The 26,814-nt window shown below is 40.5% G+C and overlaps 1 protein-coding gene across 1 annotated transcript in view; it reads right to left on the minus strand.

Moving 5' to 3' along the window:
- Positions 1-26,814, minus strand: part of LOC122558545 (Y+L amino acid transporter 2-like) — a 93,209-nt gene that overhangs the window by 6,922 nt on the left and 59,473 nt on the right. The window contains exons 4-6 of the mRNA XM_043707254.2: positions 25,460-25,583; positions 20,375-20,478; positions 6,317-6,413 (exon numbers count right to left, since the gene is read on the minus strand). Coding sequence (XP_043563189.1) covers positions 6,317-6,413; positions 20,375-20,478; positions 25,460-25,583 — 325 coding nt within the window. The remainder of the gene's footprint in view (positions 1-6,316; positions 6,414-20,374; positions 20,479-25,459; positions 25,584-26,814) is intronic.

Consider the following 26,814-nt stretch of genomic DNA (forward strand, 5'->3'; position numbering starts at 1 on the left):
ACAGGATGTACACGTATTTGGAAAGGCAAGGAATTATTAGGGATAATCAATATGGCTTTGTCATGGGAAATCATGTCTCACAAATGTGATTGAGTTTTTTGAAGAAGTAACAAAGAGGATTGATGAGGGCAGAGCGAAGGACGTAATCTATATGGACTTCAGTAAGGTGTTCGACAAGGTTCCCCCTGGGAGACTGATTAGCAAGGTTAGATCTCATGGAATACAGAGAGAACTAGCCATTTGGATACAGAACTGGCTCAAAGGTAGAAGGCAGAGGGTGGTGGTGAGGGATGTTTTTCAGACTGGAGGCCTGTGACCAGTGGAGTGCCACAAGGATTGGTGCTGGGACCTCTATGTCATTTATATAAATGATTTGGATGCGAGCATAAGAGGTACAGTTAGTAAGTTTGCAGATGACACTAAAATTAGAAGTGTAGTGGACAGCGAAGAGGGTTACCTCAGATTACAATGGGATCTTGATCAGATGGGCTGAGAAGTGACAGATGGAGTTTAATTTAGATAAATGCAAGATACTGCATTTTGGGAAAGCAAATCTTAGCAGGACATATATACTTACTGGTAGGGTCAAAGGGAGTGTTGCTGAACAAAGAGCTGTTGGAGTGCAGGTACATAATTGCTTAAAAGTAGAGTTGCAGGTAGATAGGATAGTGAAGAAGGCGTTTGGTATGCTTTCCTTTATTGGTTAGAGTATTGAGTACAGGAGTTGGGAGGTCATGTTGCGGCTGTACAAGACAGTGGTTCAGCCACTTTTGGAATATCGCGTGCAATTCTGGTCTCCTTCTTATCGGAAGGATGTTGTGAAACTTGAAAGGGTTCAGAAAAGATTTACAAGGATGTTGCCAGGGTTGGAGGATTTGAGCTATAGGGAGAGGCTGAACAGGCTAGGGCTGTTTTCCCTGCAGTGTCAGAAGCTGAAGGGTGACCTTGTAGAGGTTTATAAAATCATGAGGGACATGGATAGGATAAACAGACAAAGTCTTTTTCCTTGGGGTGGGGGAGTCCAGAACTGGAGGGCATAGGTTTAGGGTAAGAGGGGAAAAATATAAAAGAGACCTAAGGGGAACTTTTTCAAGCAGAGGGTGGTATGTGTATGGAATGGGCTGCCAGAGGAAGTGGTGGAGGCTAGTACAATTGCAACATTTAGAAGTCATTTGGATGGGTTTATGAAAAAGAAGGGTTTGGAAGAATATGGGCTGGGTGCTGGCAGGTAGGACTAGTTTGGGTTGGGATATCTGGTTGGCATGGACGAGTTGGACAGAAGGGTCTGTTTCCCTGCTGTATGTCTCTATGACTCTAGATCTCATTTGGGACATGAGACAATATCTTTTCCCCCTTTCGGGCTCCTTTTGTTTTGATTTTTGGGGCTTTTTTTCATAAATAATTCAATTATTGGGTGATGCTGTTTATAGTAGCAATACCTTGTGTGTGTATATATGTGTGTGTTTAGACATTTGGACTATTTGGATTCAACTTTCCATTAAAGTAACACTACAGAAGTAAAACATTAATTTCCTAGTTACTACAGTATTTAAGTTAATATAAAATAACAGCATAAGTTATTCAGGTAGATTTTTATCTGGTCTGACAATCATTTTGTAAGTGTAGATAGTAGAATGGGATTCTGCAATCATAGCACACAGAAGAAATTGATCAGAAAATCAAATTGTCCACTGGGCAATTCCACTACTCCTGGAATCTACCTTCAGTTGGTCCTGATGAAGTTAAGTAAATTGGTTACTCAGAAAAAGTTTGACTATTAAATAGATAGTTTAACTTATAAGTAACTATTTGGCACCCTACTTCCCCAAAACTCTATCCCCCTACGTACCTCATCATCCTACTATCTGGCAAGCTACCCCATTCCCCAGTTGGCGACCTAATTGCCTGGCCCTCCAGCCCCTATCTGGCAGCCAACCCTCTCAGAAGCTTAAAATCACACTTAGCTAAGCACTTACCCTTTAACAACAGCTGTCAAAGTAGCTCTCTGGACCTTCAAAAGCCTGATTATGACAAATGAAAAAGGGGTGTGGTTTGTCATCCTTTGATAGTTTTATGCTACGTAAATGGAATCTCCTCTCAGAAAAACGGACAGCTTGTTTCTTTCATGAAAAAGAAGGGCTGGATTGACAATCTGCATGGGATTGCCACTCAATGGAAAATCTGACCTATTGTTTCTATTCACAATAACAAACACACACAAATACACAGGGTCTATACCACCAGCTCTTGATCTTGTAAGAAGCCCTTCATATTGTCCAAAGCTGGCTTCCTGCACCCTTTGCACTGCCAACTTCTAGCTCTCAGCAAAAGGCAGCCTTGGAAACTCTCTCATCGCCAGCACTTATTTTCCTAACTGCTTGCTGTTATAGAGTCATACAGTATAGAAACAGACCATTTAGTCCAATTAGTCCATGCTGACCATAACCCCTAACTAAACTGCCTGCGCTTGGCCCATATCCCTCCAAACATTTTTTATTCATGTACTCACTTAAATGTCTTCTAAACACTATTTGTAACTGCATCCACCATTTCTCCTGCAAGTTCATTCCACACATGAACCACTCTTGGTGTAAACATAATGCCCCTCATGTCTTTTTTAAATCTTTCTCCTCTCACCTTAAAAGCACATCCCCCTCCATTTTTGAAACCCCACCCAGGGGAAAAAGACACCTGCCATTCACCTTGTCTATATCCCTTATTATTTTATAAACCTCTGCAAGGTCATTTCTCAAACTCCTATGCTCTAATGAAAAATGTCCAGCCTCTCCATTCAACATCCTGGTAAACCACTTTTTAATTCTGTCCAGTTTAATAATATCCTTCCAATAACAGGGAGGCCATAATTGGATACACCACTCCAGAAGAGGCTTCACCAACTTCCTGTACAACCTGAACATTTTGTCCCAATTCCTATACTCAAAGGTCTGAGCAATGAAGGCAAGCAGGTTAAATGCCTTCTTAGCTACCCTCCCGACATGTAATGTGAACTTCAAAGAATTATGTGTCTGAACCCCTAAGTTTCTTTGTTTTTACAAACACTGCCCAAGGCTGTACTTTTAATTGTATAAGTCTTATGTGATTTCCCAAAATGCATTTATCCAAATTAAACTCTGCTTGCCATTCTTCAGCCCAATGACCCAACTGATCAAGATCTCTTTGTAATCTTAGATAACCTTCTTCACTGTCCACTATACAACCAATCTTGGTGTCATCCGAAAACTTATTAACTATGCTTTCTATATTCTCATCTAGATCATTTATATAAATGACAACTAAAAGTGGACCCAGCATCAATCCTTGTGGTACGTTACTGGTCACAGGCCTCCAGTCCAAAAAGCAACCGTCCACAATCATTCTGCCTTTAAGCTAATTTTGCATCCAACTGGCACACTCACCCTGAATCCCACATGATCTAACTTTACCAATTAGTCTACCATATGGGATCATGTCAAAGATTTTACTAATGTCTACCGCTCTGCCCCGTCAATCTTGGCTACTTTCTCAAAAAAACGCAATCAAGTTTGTGAGACATTATTTCCCTCACACCGAAACCATGCTGACTATCCCTAATCATTTCTGGCCTGTCTAATTGCATAAAAATCCTGTCTTTCAGAATCATTATCAACGACTTACCCACCTGCGAAGTCAGACTCACCGGTCTATAACACCTTGTTAGGATTTCCCTGCTCGGATATTCTCCTTACATCCCTTCTTAAACAATAGGCACAACATTAGCCACTCTCTAGTCATTCAGCACCCCACCGTATTTAAGGATGATACAAATATTTCTGCAAGGGGTACTGCAGTTTCCTCTCTAATTTCTCACAAAATTCTGGGTTACACTGGATCAGGTCCTAGAGATTTATTCACCTTTTAAGACCTCCAGCACTTCCTCTTTTGTATTGTAACCTGTTTTCAAAACATCAATATTTATTTCCCTGAGTTCTCTAGCCTCTTTCTTTCTTTCTTCACAGTAAAAACTGATGCAAATATTTATTTAAACTTCTCCCATTTCCTGAGGTTCAAAACAAAAACGATCTGTTTGATCCTTAAAGTGGCCCTACTCTCTCTTGGTGTTCTTTTGCTTTTAATGTACTAGTAGAATGTCTTTTAGATTATCCTTAACCTTATTTGACAAAGCTACCTCATGTCCTCTCTTTGTCTTTCTGATCTCCCTCTTAAGAATGCCTCCACACTCTTTATACTATTCAAGAGATTCATTTGAACCCAGTTGTTTTTTAATTCTTGACTAGAAGAAGGGCTTATGCCCGAAACATCGATTCACCTGCTCCTTGGATGCTGCCTGGCCTGCTGTGTTTTTCCAGCACCACATTTTTCAACTCTGGTACTCCAGCATCTGCAGTTCTCACTTTCTCCTTCTCTGATTATTTGCCTATGGGAATGAATTCTCCTGGGTGACCTGGAGACACTGGGTGAATAACCTGTGTAATTTGAGCATTGGTGGGGAAACCCAAGCTCATAAGGGCCATTTGAAATTATCATTGAATGCAAATTTTGTTATTCCAAAAGAGTGAGAGTCACAAATTTATGGAATAAACAGAATTCTCTTGAAGGACAGATAAGGTGAGTGAAAGTGTCATGATTTTAATTCCTAATCTTTTAATAATGAACAGAAAATCGGTTGAGTTTAAAAAAAGACACTGGTTGCTGGACTGCTTTGATGATTTGGTTCCATCCAGTGTAGGTTAGAAAACAAATATTGTTCCTCCAGTTTCAACAGAATTCAATGTTGGCATTCCCAAGGGCTCTTAATATAGTTAAGGATAATATGAGTGGTTGGCTGACTTCCAAAGATTACAATAACACTTAGCAGGGGCTGAACTCACATTTTGATTGACAGTTTAGAGATTATCAAAGAATTAGCTTTGAACAAAGGCTTGTGTTTTTATAAGCAATTGAAAAGGAAGGATTTAAAAACTATATAGGTTTCATGAATGAGAGTTTTAAAAAATATTTTGAGTGGACAGCTCTGCTGGATTGTTGGAATTTTTTTTCACCTCCATGAGGTCATCTCATAGTGCATACCTGGTTAAGTGACTATGGAGATAGCAAGGTGGTATGAGGTAGCATCGGAAAGTATGGGGTCAACTGATAGGATCTCATTCCATGCCAGTTAATGCTATCAAAGATGCATGGGAGTGGATAAGAAGTAGCAAGAAATTGTGTGTGAAGCATTGTGTGGAATGAGGGCAGGAGGGCCTAACCACTTTTAATTTAATGGGGACTGAATGCTCAGGGAAGCAAGGTGGGTCTTCTAACAAGCCTGTACCACTCATCTGCTGATGACTGCCCATGATCTGCTAGCAGAGTTGGTGGGCTTGACTGTTTGCAGCTTCCATCTTCCCATAAAGAATATGTGTACTAGAACTCTTTATACTGAGGTCAGCCTGCCAAATTCCCAATTCGAGCTATCCATCTTAGTTGCAAAAATCTGGCACATGTACATTCTTTCAATATATAATTTGTAAGTACTTTATGTGAAAATACTGTCTGTTTAATTATTATTCCATGCAGAAAGGAAGTCTGTGAATCATTTTTCTATCCTGTAAAAATGTAAATACTTAATTCCTTCAAGAATAATGATTAGATTTCTAAAGTTCTTCATTGACTGTAAAGTTCTTTGGACAATTCTTTTGTTCTGAAAGAATCTATATATATTGTTCATTCATTGAAAATAACATCTAAATTCATATGTTAGTTGTTAATCAGGTGAAACTGAAACCTCTGTAGAGGTTTCCAAAAGAAAAATCAAAGGAACAGTGGTTGCTGTAAATCAGAAACAAAAACAGAAATTGCTTGAAATGCTGAGTAGGCCTGGTAGCATATATAGAGAGAAATCAATGGTAAGGTTTTGGGCTGAGTGACCCTTCCTCACAACTTGAATAAATCAATACATGCTTTTCTTGATCTGCTTCCTATTCTCTTCACTCTTCATAACCATGCTATTTTCAATTCTTTGTTCCAGATGTCTGATAATGGCATTATTAAAATGCACCGAGATGGTACTTAGGGGTACATCTCACAATTTTCCAAATGTCGGTATTTTAGACGAAGCACTTTAACTTCTGTGCTATTTTTTATACGTTGAAACATTACGTTGGGGACTTATGACAGAAATAGCCATGTCCTATTACATATAAAGACACATAAATAGTGAATCACATGGCTCATCAGGATTTCCATTCTGGAACTACCCTACAAATCAACTTTTTACATTGTAACTGCAGTTGCAGGAAAAGAATATCTCATGACAGCATTGAGACCGAATTCTTACATTTATGAGTAGTGCTGAGACTGGTGTGAATCGAGTCACATGGATCATGGACAGTATTTGAGGGAGGTGACCCTCACGAGCTGCAACAAAGTACAACCTAACAGGGCAAGAAGAAAACATACTGTTAAAAATTTCTTGTTTTTATTTAATTTTGCACAGAATATTTTGATTTCCTCACACTTTGATGACAAATTATTCGTCTATTGACAATTTAAAATGGATTCTGTGTTTAATTAAGTTAATTAAGCAGTGTAAATAAGAAAAGAGAGGAAATTGATACTAAAAAGAATTATTCTACAATTTGCGTTAAGGAACTTTGTATTATAAGTAGACTGCATTTTATATAAAATATATGATAATTTAGAATTTTCAATGATTTTTTCTAAAGCATTTTTCAATGGGAAAAAAATCATTGAAAATTCTAAGTTATCATATATTTTATATAAAATGCAGTCTACTTTTAATACAAAGTAGTAATTTTTCTAAAGCATTTTTCAATGGGAAAAAAAATCATTTTCAGTCATGTTGAAAAGAGCATCATTTAAAAATATGGTTTGAAGAAGCTCTTAAGGGAGAGAACATTTCAGGCATCGTAGGTGAGAGTGGATATTCCATCGACTCAGCAGCTCTACCTTAAAATAGTCACCAAATATTGATGAGAAAGTGCAACGAGAGAAAGTGCACAGGAGACCAGAAGTGGAAGACAAATTTTCTACATTGGGAATTAACCCAAGTAATTCTTCACCTTGTCCTACCAGGTAACAAGTAAAAAATGCTGCTGAAATGATGAAACATTTTGACTGACATTCCACATAAGGGAATGCTTATAAAGTTGTAGATAGCACGAGACTAGTACAGAGGCCTGGGTTAAAACTCTGGAAATTTGAATTCAAATCCCACCACCAATTTAAATCTGGTATAAAATGCTGATCTCAATAATAATGAAACTGCTGGATTGCCATTAACACATATTCAATCTCCTTGGGAGAAATCGGTTGTTCTTATGCTGGTTGGGCCTATAACTAATTCCAGACCTATAGTAATATGGCTGACTTCTAACTCTTAACTTGTATTTAAACCAGAATGGAAAAGGTGAACAAGAACAGAACTAGGTAGACCACCAAATATCAATTAGGCACTGAAACAAAAAAAAGCACACTCTGCTCAGTGGAACTTGCAAAGTCATCCTAACATCTGGGGACCTGTGCAAGAACTAGAATTGCTCCACAGACTAATCAGGTAATAAACTGACAGTTGTAGTGACCAAATCATACTTCACAGCCAAACTCTCAGATTCCTTAATAATCAGAGGTCGACTCGGCAAGATGGCGGCGATTCTGTAGAACTGCTGTGGACAGCTCTGCCTCACAGCCAAGGCATACTGGTGTTTTTTGCCATCCCTGGCCAAGTTAAGTGGTGGAATTATTAGTTTAAAACCTTACAGGACACATATTTGTTAATATTTGGGAGTGGGAAGGATGCCAAAGGGAAAAGGAGCAAGCAAACAGCAGCAGGAAGGACACTCCCCTGAAGCACCAGGCATACCATGGACAGCAGCAACAGCAGCCTCTCCTGGACACCCTGGGACCTGACAGACTCACAGGAATTGGCTGCGGCGATGGAGAGACTTACCTTGAAAACTGGGGCTGCGATTGAGAAGATCCGTGGGGAGATTCGTGCCAAGGTCCAACCTATCACATCCATGCTGCAGAAGCATGAGCAGGAGATCCAGGGCCTCGGGGAGTGGCTGGAGGAGGTGGAGGGTCGAACTAAGGCCTCAGAAGCTGCGATGGAGTCCTCATCCAGTCGGATCCAGGTGCTGGAGCGAGAGGTGTGGGCCTTGCGAGACTATATTGATGACCTTGAAAATCAAGGTCGGGCTCCCTGAAGGTCAGGAAGGTGAGCAGCCAGTCAGCTTCTTTGAAAGCTGGCTGCCGAAGTTCTTGGGCCTTCACATCGAGTCCAGCAGGTTGCAGATTGAAAGGGCTTATTGGGTTACAGTGCACAGGTCAGGGCTAATGCAGCGTCCCCGCCCAGTCCTAGTGCACTTCCACTTGTGTAAGGATAAGCAAAAAGTGATAGAAGCTTCTAGATTACTGGGAAATGATCCGCATGCACTGCTGTACAAGGGGTCAAAAATCATGTTTTTCCAGGATTTTTCAGCAGCTGTAATTCGAAAGTGGAAGTCCTTCGATGAAGTTAAAAAGAGGCTGAGGAACCTGGGCATCCAATACTCCATGAGATATCCCGCAGTGCACCATTTCAGCCATGAGGACTCAGTTTATACATTTGACTCAGCAGATAAAGCAAAAAACTTTGTAGACACTTTAAAATAGATGGATTGGCCTGAAGAATACAGTGAATATTTGTTCTCTTTTCCTTCTTTCCCTTCCTTTTTTTATTCCTTTCTTTCTCCCTAATAATTTCTTTTTTGGAAAGAGTGGAAAACCTTGGAATAAGTTGTTCCTTTTTTTTAATAACTGGATTTTCTGATGGGGAATTTTGTGGATGTTCTTTGTTGTCTCCTCCCCTTTTTTTTGTTTCTTCTGTTTCCCTTTTAGTTACAAATAGGGGGTGACATGAAGTCAGGGACGGGTGGAGTGTTCATCCTGAGTTTGTCTTTTTTATGTTGATTTAAGGATCATCTCTTTTTTTTTCTGGCCTAAGGCTGGGGCACAGTCTGGGTTTGAAGGAGCTGTGAAGGAGGGGATGGCTAGGGTGAGTGCCCCCATGGGCAGGGGGAAGAGTCTTCCATTCAAGATTTTACAGTTGGTTTTCTTTGTAGTTTTTTGGTAGTAATAGTTGTTTATAGTTATGATAGAGTAGTTTTTGTATATATAGTTCTTCGACTCCATGACTCTTTATTTACTTATGCTCGGCACTTTGTAAGCAGGGTTCTCATTCCCAGGGGTTCAAGGGTCTCTGAAAGGGGATATGGCTGAGTGTCTTATTAAATGGTGCACCTGGAACTTTAAGGGAAGTCATTTGCCTATTAAAAGGATAAAAGTGCTTTCTAGTCTTAAGAAGGAAATGGTTGATATCGCTTTATTGCAGGAAACCCATCTTGATGATGGGGAACACCTGAAATTACAACAGAGGGCCTTATGACCGGGTATTCTTTTCATCCTTTACTACTAAGAGTAGGGGAGTGGTGGTACTTATTCAAAAAAATCTTCAGTTCACACTATTAGAGCAGGTGAAAGATGAGCAGGGATGGTTAATGATACTTAAAGCCCTGATACACAGGGAGGAATATGGCATTTTAAATGTCTACTGTCATCCAGCACATCCCCTCAAATTTTTGATTAGTGCTTTCTCTAAGTTGAGTGCTTTTGGAACATGGCACATTATTATGGGGAGGATTTTAATTGTCTTTTGGATCCGACAGTAAAATTGGGAATATAGCTGTCTCTGATCATGCGGTGGTGAAGGCCAAAAGTGAAGGGCTAGGTTTACGGCACTGGTGTTTGGACTCTTTTCTCCTTAAGGATTCCAAATTTGTCAAATACTTTTTGAAGAAGTTTCAGGCATTCTTGACTATCAGCTCAGGCATGGCTAGTAGTCCGTCTATGTTATGGGAGACTGCTAAGGACTTTGCTAGGGGATTAGCTTTTTCCTATTCGGCTAGCTGGAAAGGACAGAAAGAGGAACAGCAGCGTCTATTTGAGACGTAGTTGAAAGCTGCCAAGAAGGCACATTTTGCGTGGCCTTCGTGACTAAGTTACAGTGGATCACGGCCCTCCAGGCTGCCTTGAATTTAATACCAACACAAAACGCAAAGAAAGAACTTGCTTTTGCTAGACAAAGGCTGTTCGAATATGGGGATCGGCCAGGGAAGTACATAGCGTACCTGACTGCAATCAGAGACAGCGCCGGGGTCCTTACATATGATGCTAAAAAGATTAATGAAGCTTTTCGGAGCTTTTACTCTGAATTGTATCGGTCTGAAGGTTGTGAAGACAGGAGGGCTCTTTTAAGAACTGGACCTCCCAGGGGTAACAGCCTCTCTCCTTAATGCACTCTTGGACAGCTCAGGAAATACAAGAGGCAGCTAGGCAACTTCAGAGTGGGAAAGCGCCTGGCCCTGATGTTGGAGATGTACAATCACTCCTATATGCATGAATGCCTATCACCATCTTTGAGAGAAGCTAATATTTCCATAATTCTTAAGAAGGGGAAGGTTCCTGAGGATTGTGCCTCATACAGGCCCATCTCTCTATTAAATTCTGATTTTAAGGGGGATCTAAGATGGCGGCGATCTGAGAAGATCACACTGCAGAGCTTCGCATCGCAACAGGAGCAGGACGATCCTTTAACCCTCACAACCCAGGTCATCACGATTTCTTGGGGCATTGGAAAGATTATGGAGCCCCAAGAAACATTTAAAAATTGACTTAGCTGTATTTTCAGCTGTCCAGAAATGCCTAAAAAGGGAGGAGGAGCATCTGAGGCCGGGCCTGCAGCTCAGCCTGCAGCAGCCTCGGAGCCGATTACTCTCCAGGACCTGGTGAACCAGCTCTCGAAATCTCGTGAGATGTTGGGGAAACAGATTGAAGAGAAGCTGGCTCCAGTCTCTCTCATGCTGCAGAAGCATGAGCAGCAGCTGGGAGACCTGGAGAAGAGGACGGATGAGGTGGAGCACAGGGTCACAGTGGTGGAAGCTGATGCCAGTTCATTCAAGGAAGAGATCCAAGCCCTGAAGACGCAGGTTCGTAATTTGCGTGACCAAGTGGATGATCTTGAAAACAGGGGCAGGAGAAAAAACATTTGGATCATTGGTCTGCCTGAGGGTAAGGAAGGTGAGCAGCCTGTGGAATTTGTTGAAGCTTGGCTTCCGACATTCCTTGACTTGGAGACTGGCATGAGAGGATTGAAGATAGAGAGGGCTCACTGGGTCGCAGCACGAGGTCAGATCTGGGTCAACACCCTCGTCCTTTCCTGGTGTGGTTCCATCATTACCGGGATAAGGAGAGAGTCATGGAGGCTTTCAGACTCCAGGGGAAGGATCCAAAGGCCCTAATTTATGAGGGGAAAAAGATCATGTTTTATCAGGAATTTGCAGCGGCGATCCAGAAACGAAAATCGTATGATGGTGTCAAGAGAAGACTGAGGGAGCTTGGGATTCAGTACTCCCTGAGATATCCGGCAGTGCTTCGGATCACCTTAGATGGATCCGTGCATCTCTTTGACACATCGGAGAAGGCAAGAGACTTTGTGGACAAACTAACCTAAGTTAAACAATTGTAGTACGTATAAATATTGTTGCTTGGATATGCGTTTATCATTCTGTAAAAGAAATGGAGGAAATCCGGTTGGAGCTTTGTTTTTCCCCTTTTTTTTCCTCCATTGAAAATAATTTGGTTCAAACAATGTCTGGTGGTGGTTAAGATGTACATTTTAAATTTCTAAATTAGGACATACCAAAGTATGGGTGGGGTATTTATTCCCCCTTTTTTTATATAAAAGAATTTTTTTTATTCATATTGATATTCTATGGGGTGTTTATTCTTTTTAGCTTGTGTTTGCGTTGCGGCTCTAGCTGGGAGAAGTGAAGGTGGTTTGAGATGGTTAGATGCCTATTTATGGGCAGTTCGGGACGGGTAGTTGCCCCCTCTGGGCAGGGGGTGAGTTCCCCTACTCAGCGCTATCGGCGCTTTATATGTTGGTTTGTTTTCTGGTTTTGGTTGTTTTTTATTTTTAATAATTTTGTATGTTTGTTAAATGTAGTGGTTTTAGTTTATGTAGTTTTTATATTTGGTGGACCATGCGACACTAAGGCTCAGCTATTTGTGGTTCCGTTTCCTCCTCTCTGGAATTTAAATGTAATTGCAGAAGATTATGGCTAATGATTTGATTAAATGGTGTACCTGGAATATCAAGGGAAGTCACTCACCAATTAAGAGGAAGAAGGTACTCTTGATTCTTAGAAAGGAGAAGGTGGATATTGCTTTGTTACAGGAGACACATTTGGATGACAAGGAGCATCTGAAATTACAGCAGAATGGCTTTGACCAAGTTTATTTTTCATCATTTAATACCAGAAGTTGGGGAGTGGCTATATTGGGAAGGAAAAATCTCTCATTTAAATTGTTGGAATGTGTTAAATACACATACAGGAGGTTTGTAATTCTTAAAGCCTTGATAAATGGGGAAGAATATGGCATTTTAAATGTTTATTATCCCCCAGCTCATCCTCTTAAATTCTTGGTAGATGCTTTTTCTAAACTGATAAGTCTCAAGTCTTGGCACATCATTATAGGGGGAGATTTTAACTGCTTCTTGGACCCCACAGTAGACAGGTTGCCTAAAGGTCCCTGGATACCCTCTGCACAAACTAAACAGTTATTGGGTTTGTGTGGGGAATTAGGATTGGTGGACGTCTGGAGGTGTCTCCACCCTACAGGTAGGGATTTCACGTTTTTCTCCAATCCGCACAGATATCACACGAGGATCGATTTTTTTCTGACCCCTGCGGTAACCCTGGATCTGGTGGCATCCTGTACGATTGGTAATATTGCCATCTCTGATCATGCTCCAGTGTACCTCATGATTAAAATTAAGGATGTTACAGTGGATTCAAGGTACTGGCGAATGGACCCCTTTATTCTCATGGACAGCAAGTTTGTGGAGTATTTCTCTAGGGAATTTCGGGCATTCCTAGACATCAACATAGGCTCGGTTGACAGCTCATCTGTTCTCTGGGAAATTGCCAAAGCCTATGCCAGAGGGTTAGTTATTTCATATTCCACAAGTCGGAAGTGGCAGAAGGGTGAGCAGCAATGTCTCCTTGAAGCACGGTTGAAGGCAGCCGAGAAGGCCTATTTTGACAGATCCTCGTTGGTGAAACTACAGAGAATTACGGCACTGTGGTCTGCACTGAATTCCGTGCTCACGCAGACGACAAAGAAGGAGCTGGCTTTTGCAAAGCAAAGGTTATATGAGCATGGTGACACGCCAGGCAAATACTTAGCATATCTTGCCAGAAAGAGAAGTGCCCCACAAACCATTACAGCGATTAGGGAAGGGTCTGGGAACCTAACATGTGATTCTAAAAAGATTAATGTGGCGGTCCAGAGATTCTACTCTACGTTATATCAGTCTGAGAATTGTGAGGAGGGGCAGGCCAAAATGGAATTCTTTTTTAGAGATCTGAAAAAAGAGATGGGTGTGACTCCCAAACAACAGTCCTTTCTCAATTATCCATTATCAGAGCAAGAAGTGCAGGAAGCTGTGAGGCAGCTTCAGAGTGGAAAGGCGCCCGGTCCTGATGGACTTCCCAGTGAATTCTATAAGGAATTTATAAGTATACTGTCAGGCCCGATGCTGAATATGTTTAATGATTCATACAGTCATGTTTGTCTCCCACCATCTCTGAGAGAGGCCAATATTTCACTTATCCTTAAAAAAGGGAAGGATCCGGAAGACTGTGCTTCATACAGGCCCATCTCGCTCTTAAATGTGGACCTTAAGATCCTCTCTAAGGCTCTTGCATTAAGGCTGGAGATTGTGTTACCCTCTATTATTAAAGAAGATCAAACGGGCTTCATAAAGGGTCGCAGATCCTCCAATAATGTTAGGAGGCTACTTAACGTAATTCAAGCATGCCAACAGCAGTCAATACAGGGATTGGTGATTTCTTTAGATGCAGAGCAGGCATTTGACCGAGTTGAGTGGCCGTACCTTTTCTATACTCTAGACCGATTTGGTCTGGGCGAAGTTTTCATAAGATGGGTAAAAGGTTCTCTACAGTGTACCTCTCGTGGCGGTCATTACCAACAGGGTACGATCAAGCAATTTTAATATTTCTAGGGGCAGCTGGCAGGGCTGTCCCATTTCACTATTACTTTTTACGTTGGTGATTGAACCATTGGCAGAGGCCATTTGTGGGGATCTCAATATATCAGCTTCAGAAGTGAGTCAAAATTACATAAGATCTCGCTGTATGCAGATGATGTTCTAATTTTTTTGACAAATCCAGCAGTCTCAGTGCCTTGCCTGATACAATGCATTCACGTGTTTGGCGCTTTTTCAGGGTATAAGATTAATTTTGCTAAATCAGAGGCTATGCCTATGGGTGACTCTTGAGAGTGACTATAGATTCCCATTTAGTTGGTTACAGTGGGGTTTTGTGTATTTGGGCATATTCATTACTCCAGTTCTGGATTGGCTGTTCAAAGCCAATTTTACTCAATTATTTGAAAAAATTAAACAAGATCTCCAAAGATGGGAGGCACTTCCAGTCTCATGGTTGGGTCGGATTGCACTTATTAAGATGAATATTCTCCCTCGTTTGCTATACCCTATACGGATGCTCCCCCTGATTTTCAATAAACAAACACTCAGGAGACTGAACAGTTGGTTCAGCTCCTTTATCTGGCACCGTAAACGGCCCCTCATTAAATTAGCCAAATTGCAGCTGCCTCACAGATTGGGGGGAGTAGACCTTCCGGACATTAAAAATTACCAATTAAGCTTGCTTTTGACCTACGTAAGTGATTGGGTTTGTGGGGACCCTCTTTCAATATGGCTAGATATCGAAGTCTCCCAGGCAAGGTGTCCCCTTACCAGTTTGCTGTTTTTGGACAAGGTGAGGACAGTTAGGGAATATTGCCATAACCCAATAGTCATCAATACTGTTAAAGCATGGAGGGCAATTCAGCAGAGGGAATGTAATATTGACAAAACATCTTTGTTTACACCTTTAGTGGGTATGCCGAGTTTTCAACCAGGTATGATAGATTCAGGATTTAAACGTTGGGCAGCTCGGGGTATATCTTGCCGGGGTGATTTATTTGAGGGAGATGTAATGATGTCCTTCGATCAGTTATATGGAAGTAAGAGTTATCTAATAGAGACCTCTTTCGTTTTTTTCAAGTTAGGGATTCTATTCAAAAAAAGACCACACTTTTGACTGATTCCCTACAAATCTGACATAGAAAGAGAGGTACTAAGGGATAAGAGTACACTCTCTGTCAGTACTCTATATCACTCTAGATCAGATGAGTCTGATCAACTCTGCAAGATGTGGGAAAGAGAGCTGGGTGTTGAAGTTTCTTCAGAGGCATGGGAGGATATTTGGGAGAATGCAAGGAAGATATCAATTTGCAATATGACCCATGCTTTACAGTTGAAGATTCTCCATAGGGTCCACTTAGTCCCAGACCATTTGTCAAAATTTAAACCAGGGGTATCTTCAGCATGTCCCAAATGCAAGGTCTGTACGGGTACTCTTACCCATTGTCTTTGGTCTTGTGACAGGCTTCAAACATATTGGAGCACTGTGGCAGAGGCAATGGAGAGGATTTTAGATGTAGGGGTGGAGAAGGATCCTATTTCTCTCCTTTTGGGTCTACCCATTTTATTTCTTACAGACGCGCAAAAGAAAAAACTTTTCAATATTCACACGTTCTGTGCAAGGAGAATATCTTGCTAGGTTGGATATCCGAAAACCCCCCAGGCCTGTCGGGTTGGCGGAAGATTGTTATGGAGCATATTCCCCTGGATTTTCTCACAAATATGGTACACCACAAAACTGAGAATTTTTACAAGACATGGCAACCCTTTTTGAAATACCTGACACAGATTTATCTGCCACACTAACAAGGGCTTTTATATAGCTGTAACGATTGTGTTTCATGAGTCCAATATCCAGGGAGGAGGAACTGTGAACGTATGAGTGTTTTGTTTGGCTGAGCTGAGTTATTACTATTTATTTGTTTGTTGTTAGGTATTTATTTAGTTAGTTAAATAGCTAGTTTAGATTTTTAAAAAATTTTATACTTCTCTATATATGTTTATACATTCACATAGGAGGGTGGGTTGGGGAATTTTTTTATTATTTGGGTTTAGTTTTGTACTACTTTTATACTGTTTTGAATTGCATTGTTTTGTATTTGTTGTAATATTTAAAAATCTATTTTTTCTTAATAAAAATATATTACTAAAAAAATTCTGATTTTAAGATTCTGTCCAAGATCCTGGCGCAGAGATTGGAAAAGGTGTTGCCCCATATTGTTAAAGAGGACCAGACAGGCTTTATAAAGGACCGTAGCTCCTCTAATAATATTAGAAGGTTGCTGAATATGGTCCAAGATTGTCAGCAATGATCAATTCAGGGGTTGGTGATTTCCTTAGATGTAGAGAAAACATTTGAATGGGTGGAATGGCCGTATCTTTTTTATATCTTAGAACAGTTGGGTTGGTTGGGATCTTTGCTAGGTGGGTGGAGGTTTTATATTGTTGCCCTCTGGCCATGGTCATCACCAAAGGGGTGAAGTCTGGGAATTTTAGGATTGGTAGGGGTAGTGCCCCCTCTCACCATTGTTGTTTACGTTGGTGATACAGCTGCTGGCAGAGGCCATTTGTCAGAATGTCCACATAACCGTTCCGGAAGTGGGATCGAGGGCACACAAGATTACACTGTATGTGGATGATGTCCTTCTGTTTTTATTGAACTCGGTGACCTCCGTACCCCATTTGATACAATGTATCAATTCATTTGGGGCTATTTCAGGATATAAGATTAACTTTGCAAAATCGGAGGCTATGCCTTTGGGGAACCTCAAGGATGTGCCAGAAGTTGAAGGTGATCCTAAGTTCCCTTTTAATTGTTCACAAGACAGGGTTCCGATACCTAGGCATTTTTATTACCCTCAAGTTTGATCTGTTATTTCGGACTAACTTTGCTTACTTGCTCGACAATATTAGGCGAGATCTCCAGAAGTGGGAGGTTCTTCCAGTTTCATGGCTGGGTCGAATATCTCTCATTAAGATGAATGTTCTTCCTCATTTGCTTTATCCCATGCGTATGCTCCCTATAATGTTTCCCAGGTCAACGCTGCGGAAGTTTATGGGATGGTTTGGTTCCTTTGTCTGGCATCGTGGGCGGCCCCTCATCAAACTTACTAAATTGCAGTTGCCTCAAGGAGGGGGAGGAGTTGATTTCCCAGACATCAGAAGGTATCAGTTGAGTTCCCTGTTGTCCTTTGTCTGTGACTGAGTAGGTAATGATCCAAACTCAATATGGCTGGATATTGAGGCCTCACAGGCAAAGTGCTCTCTTATTAACCTGTTGTTGATGGATAAGATGAGGACAGTTATGGACCACTGCCGGAACTCCATTGTCATTAGTACAGTCAAGGTATGGAGGGCAATGTGTCAGAGTGTGGGTTGCGTATCCAAGACTTCGCCACTTAGACCAATAGTTGGCATGCCAGGGTTCTGACCAGAGATGATGGACTCAGGGTTCAAACTATGGGCAGCAAGAGGAGTTTCCAGTTTGGGAGCCTTGTTTGAGGGGCAGGTTATGATGTCTTTTGAGCAACTGAGCTGAAAATACGGGTTGCCCAGCAGAGACCTTTTCCATTTTTTTCAGGTTAGGGATTTCATCCAGAAGAAGACTACGCTTCTAAGCCCTATAAGCCCGATACAGAGAGGTTGTTGCTACAAGCAAGCACCTTTCGGTTAGTGCCCTCTATCGCTTGCTGGGTGGCAGGGCCTGGCAGGATATTAACCTTTGAGAGATATTAACGGTTTTGAGAGGTCTAGGAGCAAGAGCTAGGAGTGGAGATCTCTTCTGAAACATGGGAGAACATATGGGAGAATGCTCAAAAGATCTCAATCTGTAATGGGACATGCATTACGCAGTTAAACATTCTGCACAGGGCTCATCTGGCACCAGACTGTCTGGCGAAGTTTGAAAAAGGGGCATCTTCAGTGTGCCCCAAATGTAAAATAAGTATAGGTACTCTTACCCATGGCTTCTGGACATGCCACAGGCTCTGTGTTTACTGGAGCTCTGTGGCGGGAGAGATCGGGAGGGTATTGAGGACTGAAGTCAAAGTAGACCCGATATCTCTCCTCTTAGGTCTACCGAATTTACCATCTTTAGACGGGCATGGAAATAAACTATTTAATATTCTTGCATACTGTGCATGGCAGAATATTCTGATGAACTGGGTGTCTGAGAACCCGCTGGGTTTGTTGGGATGGCAGTAATTAATTATTGAGCACATTCCCTTCAACCTTTTTACAAACATGGTGCACCACACAACAGACTATTTTTGTAAGACATGGCAGCCCTACTTGAGTTATTTGGATATAGGTTTGTCAGCTATCTTAGCTAGGGCATTTGTTTAACCAGAATGGTTAGGCTTGTCAAGCCCTGGACCCTGGAAGGGGTCTCCTGTGTTAATATATATACAATGCTCCCGTTCCATTGTTTGGGAGCTTTGCGCCGAGCATAGCTATTCTGTATTTTGTGGTTTTATTTTTTTTTTGCTTTTCTTTCTTTTTTTGATCTATTAGTTATTTACTGATTTATTGGTGTTGCTTTGCACAGTGTTAGGTTTTGTTTTGTATTATAGAGTAGGTTAATAATTAGAAGACAGTAGTTGCATTGCAATTTGTGCTTTTTTTCTTTTTATTATACTGGTATTTGTTATTGATTGTATTTTTCAATAATTTTACATGTTTGTAAAGTTAAAAAAATTTGCTAATAAATATATTTACGAAACAAAAATCAGAGGTGGATGAATACTGGCATGCAATGGGAGGGAATGGCCCTGGGAGTCAGGACCCTACGAAGTCTCAAAGCATCAGGACAAACATGGACAAGGAAAACTTGTAGTGATTGTCACCCACTACGCTACCTGATGAAATGAGACTGACTCTCCTTGACATCAAAGCTGCAATTGACTGTATATGGCATCAAACAGCTGTAGCAAAACTAGAATCAACAGGAATCAGGGGTGTCTGTTGGTTAGAGTCATAAGTGGCACAAAGGAAGATGGTTGTGACTGTTGGAGGTCAGTCATCTCAACTTCAAGACATCTCTGCAAGAATTTCTTAGGATAGTGCCCTAGGCCTTACCACTTTCAGCTGCTTCATTAATAAACTTTACTCCAATATAAGCTCAGAAGTGGGGATGTTCGCAGATGATTCCACAATGTTCAGCACTATTCACAACTCAACAGGAGCAGTTCATGTCCAAATGCAGAAGCCCTAGGAAATATCCAGTTTTGAGTTGAAAAGTGGCAAGTAAAACTTGCACTACACAAATCGGATAATGATAATCTCCAACAAGAGATAATCTAACCCCTGCTCCTTGACATCAGAATTACTCCAAATGTTCAGGGTTGCCATTGATCAGAAACTAATCTGAACTAGCTATATAAATACAGTAGCTACAAGAGCAGGTCAGAGGTCCAGAATCCTGTAGTAAGTCACTTCTTGACTCCCCAAAGACTGCCCATCATTGAAGTGTGATGGAGTACTCCCCTGCCCCCGACCTGGATGAGTACAGTTCCAACAACACACAAGAAGCTTGAAACCATCCAGAACAAATCCTACTTAGTTAACCCCTTTGACAGTATTTTCCAAACTCATGACTACTTCAATCTTGAAGGACAAGGGCAGCAGATATGTGGGAATGTGACCACCTGCCACTTCCTTCCAAGAGTACTCACCATCCTGACTTGGAAATATATCGCCATTCCTTCAATGTTGTTGAGTCAAAATTCTGGAATTCCCTCTTTAATGCCATTGTGGGTCTGTACATGGATGGCAGTGGTTAAAGGCAGCAGGTCACCACCACCTTCCTAAGGGTAACGAGGGACGGCAATAATGAAACAATGTGTGGACAAACTTGGTTAAATAGTGGTGAAAGAGATTGTGTTGCCACTTTATTGCAGTGGATTGTCCACTGTGGTTAGGTCTATTTTAATTGTGGGCAAGGTGAAATTTTTAACTTCCACAAATAATAAAAAGCTCTATGCCACAGATGATTTACAAAAATTATTTTTGTCTGTAACATGGCAGTTCTGTGACAAGGGACATTGAGAAAAATTACCATGCTGTGTAAGTAACTAAATTCTATGCACACTTCAGTTTTAGCAATTACTAATGGAGCAACTTAATAGAGTGAAATATATTTTAAGAAAATTGAGCACTACTTTACACAAATATATTACAGACAAATTACTAATGAGAGGTGACATTAAACAAACAATGGAATGAGATTTATTCTAGCAGGTACTGAGAATTGGAACAGAAGCCTACCTTGAAGTTATCATAATTGATGCATTAAGAGCACCATAACATGACACAGAGACTGCTATTGGGATGATCCATTTCATTACTCCAAGGGTCTCGTCTGCAAATGTCTAGAGGCAAAAGAAAGTCTTCAGAGCACCTAATAAATTAATTTATGAACTCTAAATTTTATTTTCTAGATTGATCATGATACTACATGCAACTGACCTGTCTACTATCAGTTACACCTTGAGCCTTTTATTTTCCTAGAAATATCCTATTTTATTAGATAAAATATGTTTTCTAATCAAATCTCTTTCTCCAAAATATATTGGTTTTCTTTGATCAGGATAACTGAAGGTAGGGTGTTTAAATTTTTATGCCAAGAGGATAAAATGTTTTGGATGAATAATCTATAGTCAATGAGACGAGGACCCATAGAATATTATAGAATCATAGAACATCATAATTTGTTGTGTATGTTTGATGCAATTTCTGTCCCCTCCACTTAAATTAGTATGTTTACATCCCTGGTAGATATATTTTAAACTGATCAAATTAGTTTTGTTTTCCTAGAGTGCTAAAGGGTGCTTTTAAATTGTTGGGTTTGTCCTGACAAAACAAAGCCAAAGACCTACTTATACTGGCTGTGGTTGCAGCAGCACTGGGACCTTCGAGAACAGACGTCAACAGAAAAAAACATTTAAAGGGAGGCCTTGCAACTGTCAAGTTACAGTTCCAGCTCCATGGTCGTCAGGAATGATGTGAAACTTGAAAGTGTTCAGAAAATATTTACAAGGATGTTGACTGGGTTGGAGGGGTTGAGCTATAGGAAGAGGCTGAATAGGCTGGGGTAATTTTCCAAAGTCTTTTCCCCAGGGTGGCGGAGTCCAAAACTAGAGGGCATAAGTTTAAGTTAAGAGGGAAAGATTTAAAAGGGACCTTTTTCATGCAAAGGGTGGTACGTGTATGGATTCAGCTGCCAGAGTAAATCGTGGAGGGTGATACAATTACAACATTTAAAAGGCATCCGAATGGGTATGTGAATAGGAAGGATTTAGAGGGATATGGGCCAAATGCTGGCAAATGGGATTAGATTACTTTAGGATATCTGGTCAGCATGGACGAGTTAGACCGAAGGGTCTATTTCCATGATGTACATCTCTATGACGCTCTTGGTGAGTCAGAGCTGATATTCTGTTTGGTGTTGAGGCCCACAGCATGGGGGCCTTTTCAGTATTAAGGCTACATTTTCATTATAAATTGCTTGATTTCTATTTCAGCAAAAAACTGTTGATCATCCAAAGTGGGACTAAGACAAGCTACAGTACACTATAGGTATGTTGGCAATGTTGGTATTTATTTTAAGAGGACTTGAATATAATAGCAAGGATGGACTTCTGAGGCTCTCGTCAGACCATATTTAGAGTATTGCGAGCAGTTTTGGGTCCCATATCTCAGGAAGGATGTACTGGCCTTGGAGCAAGTTCAGAGGAGTTTCATGAGAATGGTCCCAGGAATGAAATGCTTAATATATGAGGAATGTTTGAGGAATCTGGGTCTATACTCAATGGAGTTTAGAAGGATGAGGGGGGAATCTAACTGAAACTTACAAAATACTGAATGGCCTGGAGAGAGTGGATGTTGGGAAGTTGTTTCCATTGGTAGGAGAGACTAGGACCTGAGGGTGCCTGAACGTCTTCAGCCACAGAGTGGTAAATCTATGGAATTCACTATCACAGAAGGCTGTAAAGCCCAGGTCATTGAGCATATTTAAGACTTTTGATTGTCAAGGGGATCAAGAATTACAGGGAGAAAGTGGGAGATTGGGGTTGAGAAACTTATCAGCCATAACTGAATGGCCTAATTACTGCTCCTATGTCTTACAGTCTTATGTTCTTTTTCTTTTTAAAGAGATCCTTGTATGAATATCATGCATCAGTCAAATTATGGACAGGCAAACAGTTCCAATATTCTGCCAATGCTATCCTTAAACTAACCACTGGAAGGTATGTATGAACAAGCCTGTGTGCTATTTTTTGAATTTGACTCCACCTCATGTCTGTAGGAAAATTCTAAATTTTTCATAACTTATTCACTTAACTTAAACCATAAAATGTAGGAGCAGAATTAGGCCATTTGTCCATTGAGTCTGCTCTGCCATTCAATCTTTTGTTTAGTTACGAATTAGTTTTATTGATTTTTCATGTGCTCTTCATTATATCGCCATTTGATCATGGGGGATATATTCCTTTACCCCATTCTCCTGACCTCTCCCCATAGCCCCTTACTAATCAAAAATCCATCTATCTGTTATAAATACATTCAATGACTTTGCCTCTACAGCCTTTAGTAGCAATGAGTTCCATAGATTCACCACACTCTGGCTGAAGAAGTTTGTCCTCATCTCAGTTCTAAAGGGTCATCGCTTCCCTCTGAGAATGTGCCTTCATGTTCTAGTCTCTCCTACTAGTGGAAACATCTTCTTCACGTCCACTCTATGCAGGCCTCTCAGTACTCTCTCAATCAGATCCCTCTCATCCTTCTAAATTTCGAGCACAGACCCAGAATCCTCAACTATTCTTCACATGACAAGCTCTTCATTATCGGGATCATTCTTCTAAATCACACCTGGACCCTCCCCCAGGCCAGCACATTCTTTCTTAAATATGGGGCCTATAACCGCTCATAATATTCCAACTGCGATCTGACCAGAGCCTTCCTGATGCCCGAAAGGTCAACTCTTCTGCTCTTCAGATGCTACTTGACCTGCTGTGCTTTTTTCAGTGACACACTTTGCAAGTCAGAGCCTTATATAGCCTCCACATTACATCTCTAATCTTGTACTCTAGCCCTCTTGAAATGAATGCTAATATTGCACTTACCTTCCTAACTGCCAACTGAACATGCATGTTAACCTTAAGAGAATCCTGAACGTGGACTCCCAAGACCTTTGTGCTTCAGATTTCCAAAGCCCTTCCCCATTTAGAAAATAGTCTTTGCTTCTATTCTTCCTACCAAAGTGCATACCCTGACATTTTGCCAAGTTGTATTCCATCTGCCACTTTCTTGTCCACTTTCCCAGTCCATCCAAGTCCTTCCCCTCTTCCTCAACGTTAATTGTCCCTCTAGCTATCTTTGTGTCATCTGCAAAATCTGCACTGGTTCTTTAGTTAACTTACTTGTTATCTCTTCAAAGAATTCTAACAGATTTATCAGGTATGACCTCCCCTTGATGAAGCCGTGCTGACTCAGTGCTATTTACCATGCACGTCCAAGTACTCTGCAATCACATTCTTAATAATGGATTTGAAAATCTTACCAATTTCTAAGGTCAGGTTGAGTGATCTGTAGCCTTCTGTCTTCTGCCTCCCTCCCTCTTTTAACAGGAGTGTTACATTAGCCACTTTCCAGTTCTCTGGAACCCTCCCTGACTCCATGATTTCTGAAAGATTACTACCAATGCCTCTACAAATCCCATCAGTTACCTCCTTCAGAACTCTGGGTGTAGTCCATCTGATCCATGTGATTTAATCACCTTCAGACCTTTCAGCTTCCCCAGCACCTTCTCCTTAGAGATGGCCACTGCACTCACCTCTGGCCCCGATTCTCTTGAAGTTCTGGTATGCTGCTGGTGTCTCCCACTGTGAAAACTAATGCAAAGTTCTTATTTCAGTTCCTCTGCCATTTCTTTGATCCCCATTATTACTTCTCCATCCTCATTGTCCAGCAATCCATTATCTACTCTTGCCTTTTAGATATCTGAAAAAAAACTCTTGCAATCTTCTTTTATATTACTAGCAAGCTTACCCTCATATCTTCTCCCCCCTTATTTCTTTTTCAGTTAACCTTTGCTGGTTTTTTAAGGCTTCCCAATCCTCTTGCTTCCCACCAATCTTCATCACATTCTATGCTTTTTCTTTTAATTTTACGCTGACCCTGACTTCACTGTGACATTGTAAAGTAAAAATATGAGTCAGTACTTGAGCATTTTTTGTGGAATAATGGCCTCTCAGGAAAATAGAAATGTTAATAACTAAGGCTGCACTGCACTCATATACGACAAATCTAATACACTGATCTAGGTCTTAGCTATTTCTTTTGGTTCCCATCCTGCTCTAGAATCAAATCCATTACTGCCAAATGACCTCTATTTTGCAATTATTTGTTTAATTCCCAATCTTGCTGACTCCACGCAGTTCACCACTGGACTCTGGGTTTAACCTCTGCTGGCATGTGAGTGACTCTTCATCACACCTTGGATCTCCAATTTCCAAAAGTATTTCTCCAGAGATGCCTTGTTAGTATTTTGTTCCTCATTAGCTTTTGGACTCACATGCACTCAATAATTTGAATCTGGTCATTTTCCGTCAATGTTGCAAACTGGCTCTGTGATCTATTAACAAGTCAATTTAATCTTATCAAGGGCCCCACATTAATTTTAGGCTGTCATTTATTGTCCACTTCTTACCCTCTGTTTACCACCAGGACATACTTATCCTTATCTATGCCTAGCCTATGTAGCCCAAATTTCTTCAGTGTTAAATAGAAAAACATTTGGCTTCCTATCAAGACCTATGTCCAGCCTATTTGCTCTTTATTTCCATTGTTCCTCACAGGATCCACTCCTTTTTATTCTGTTCTCCAGACATACATATGATGTTCCATTTCTCCCTTCCCAGGCAATTTTGCATTCTGTTCTATTACCCTGACATACTTACATGAGGTATGATTTGTCTGGTTAGCACATATAACAATACTTTTCACTATGTCTGACACATGTGGCAATAATAAGTCAAATCTACATCAAATGTTCTCATGATCAGTACCTCCCAAACCATGCATATGTTATTTCTTAACCTATTTATCTTTTATATATCACCTCCATTCCAGCCATTAATTTGTTTCTCCAAGTTTCTATCTCAATTTCAAGATGATGCAATGTATTTATATGCTTTTATTACATCCATATTAAACAATTATTCCCAAAGCAAATTTAATTAACCTTGATGCTTGGGTAACAATCCTTGTAAACCCTTACTTTGGGCACTTGTTTCAGTCTGAAATATTTAACTAAGAATGCTCAAAAATATCATCATCATAAGCACTTACCACTGCTAAAGCATCACTTTTGAGAATGATATTTGGTTCTAACACAATGTAGTAAGCCAGAATTGTCAGAATGTACAAAACAATTACCAAAGGCATTGAAATCATAATGGCAAGGGGGAGATTCCTGAAGAACAAGAAAGAGTAACAATGAGATGTGACCACTGAATTCAAAGATTGTTTTAATATATCACGATGTAGTCATGGCTTAAGCAACAAGTTTTGCAGGTTCAAAACCAGCCAAAATATACATTTAAAAACACTACTACACTCAATTATTTATTCTGCTAATTACAGTGACCTTGTACATGTATCAAATTATTGATGAATTGCAAATTGTATTTAACACCAACTATGACCGTTAATAAGATATTGCTGTGATACGAAGGATACATATACACTTACAAAACTGTGGAATGTTTACAGCATGGATAAAAACATTCAACCCATCACGTCCATGATGGATCCCCTCAATTTCTGTCTCTTCACTGCTGAGGGAAATAGATCTTCTCTTCTACTCCGTCCAGGCTCCTCTCAACCTTGAACATCTCAATCAAACTTCTCGTCAGTCTTCTCCATTCCAAAACAAAAACCCTAGTCTATCCAATCTTCCCTAATACTGCAATGCTCTATTATCTTTGTCATAAGGTCCATTTTTTTGATGCATAAAGGTGCATAAAACTACTGTTAACAGGCGGATATACAGCATAACCATAATGTTCTCTTTTTATTCCAAATCTCTACCTATGTCAGTTCTGTTTACTTTCCTTCTAAACCCCTTCTTCTGAACCAAGATCCTATCTTACACTTGTGTGTATATCAGTTTTCATTTTCAGAGTTCCTCCTTCACAATTTTCATTTTGCCTGTCTGTTTAAAATGTTATATACTTTGGAAAATTTTCCCCTTGTAACCAAAGACCTTATAGGTATCTGAGTGAATTGCGTTATGGGCAAAGTGTATGGCAGAATCAGGTGATATGTACAGCGAAGCCAATCTTAACTTTGAGATCGTCTCACTCCATCTATTATGCTTTTATGAACTGCTAGGCAGCAGTGAGATGCCATCTAAGTCATTATTGTTTGTAAATGTCTGGTTAATGCCACAATTATTAATGCCACAGCTCATTAATATTTAGACTAGCATCTTACCAAACTTGGAAAACAAGCTAGGCATCAGGAAAGCCTGACAAGAAAGCCAGAGTGAGCATCTGGTCTAAGACTAAAAGACATAGAAGCAAAAGTAGGATATTTAAACCATTGAGTCTGCTCCACTTCAATGAGATCATGGCTGATTTGTTGATCCTCAACTCCACTTTCCTGCCCTCTGTGCTAAAGAATTCCACAAATTCAATACTCGC

The sequence above is a fragment of the Chiloscyllium plagiosum genome, unplaced genomic scaffold, assembly GCF_037043375.1.
Source record: "Chiloscyllium plagiosum isolate Xiang-an unplaced genomic scaffold, Cpla_swu_hap1 HiC_scaffold_17, whole genome shotgun sequence".
Taxonomy (NCBI): Eukaryota; Metazoa; Chordata; class Chondrichthyes; order Orectolobiformes; family Hemiscylliidae; genus Chiloscyllium; species Chiloscyllium plagiosum.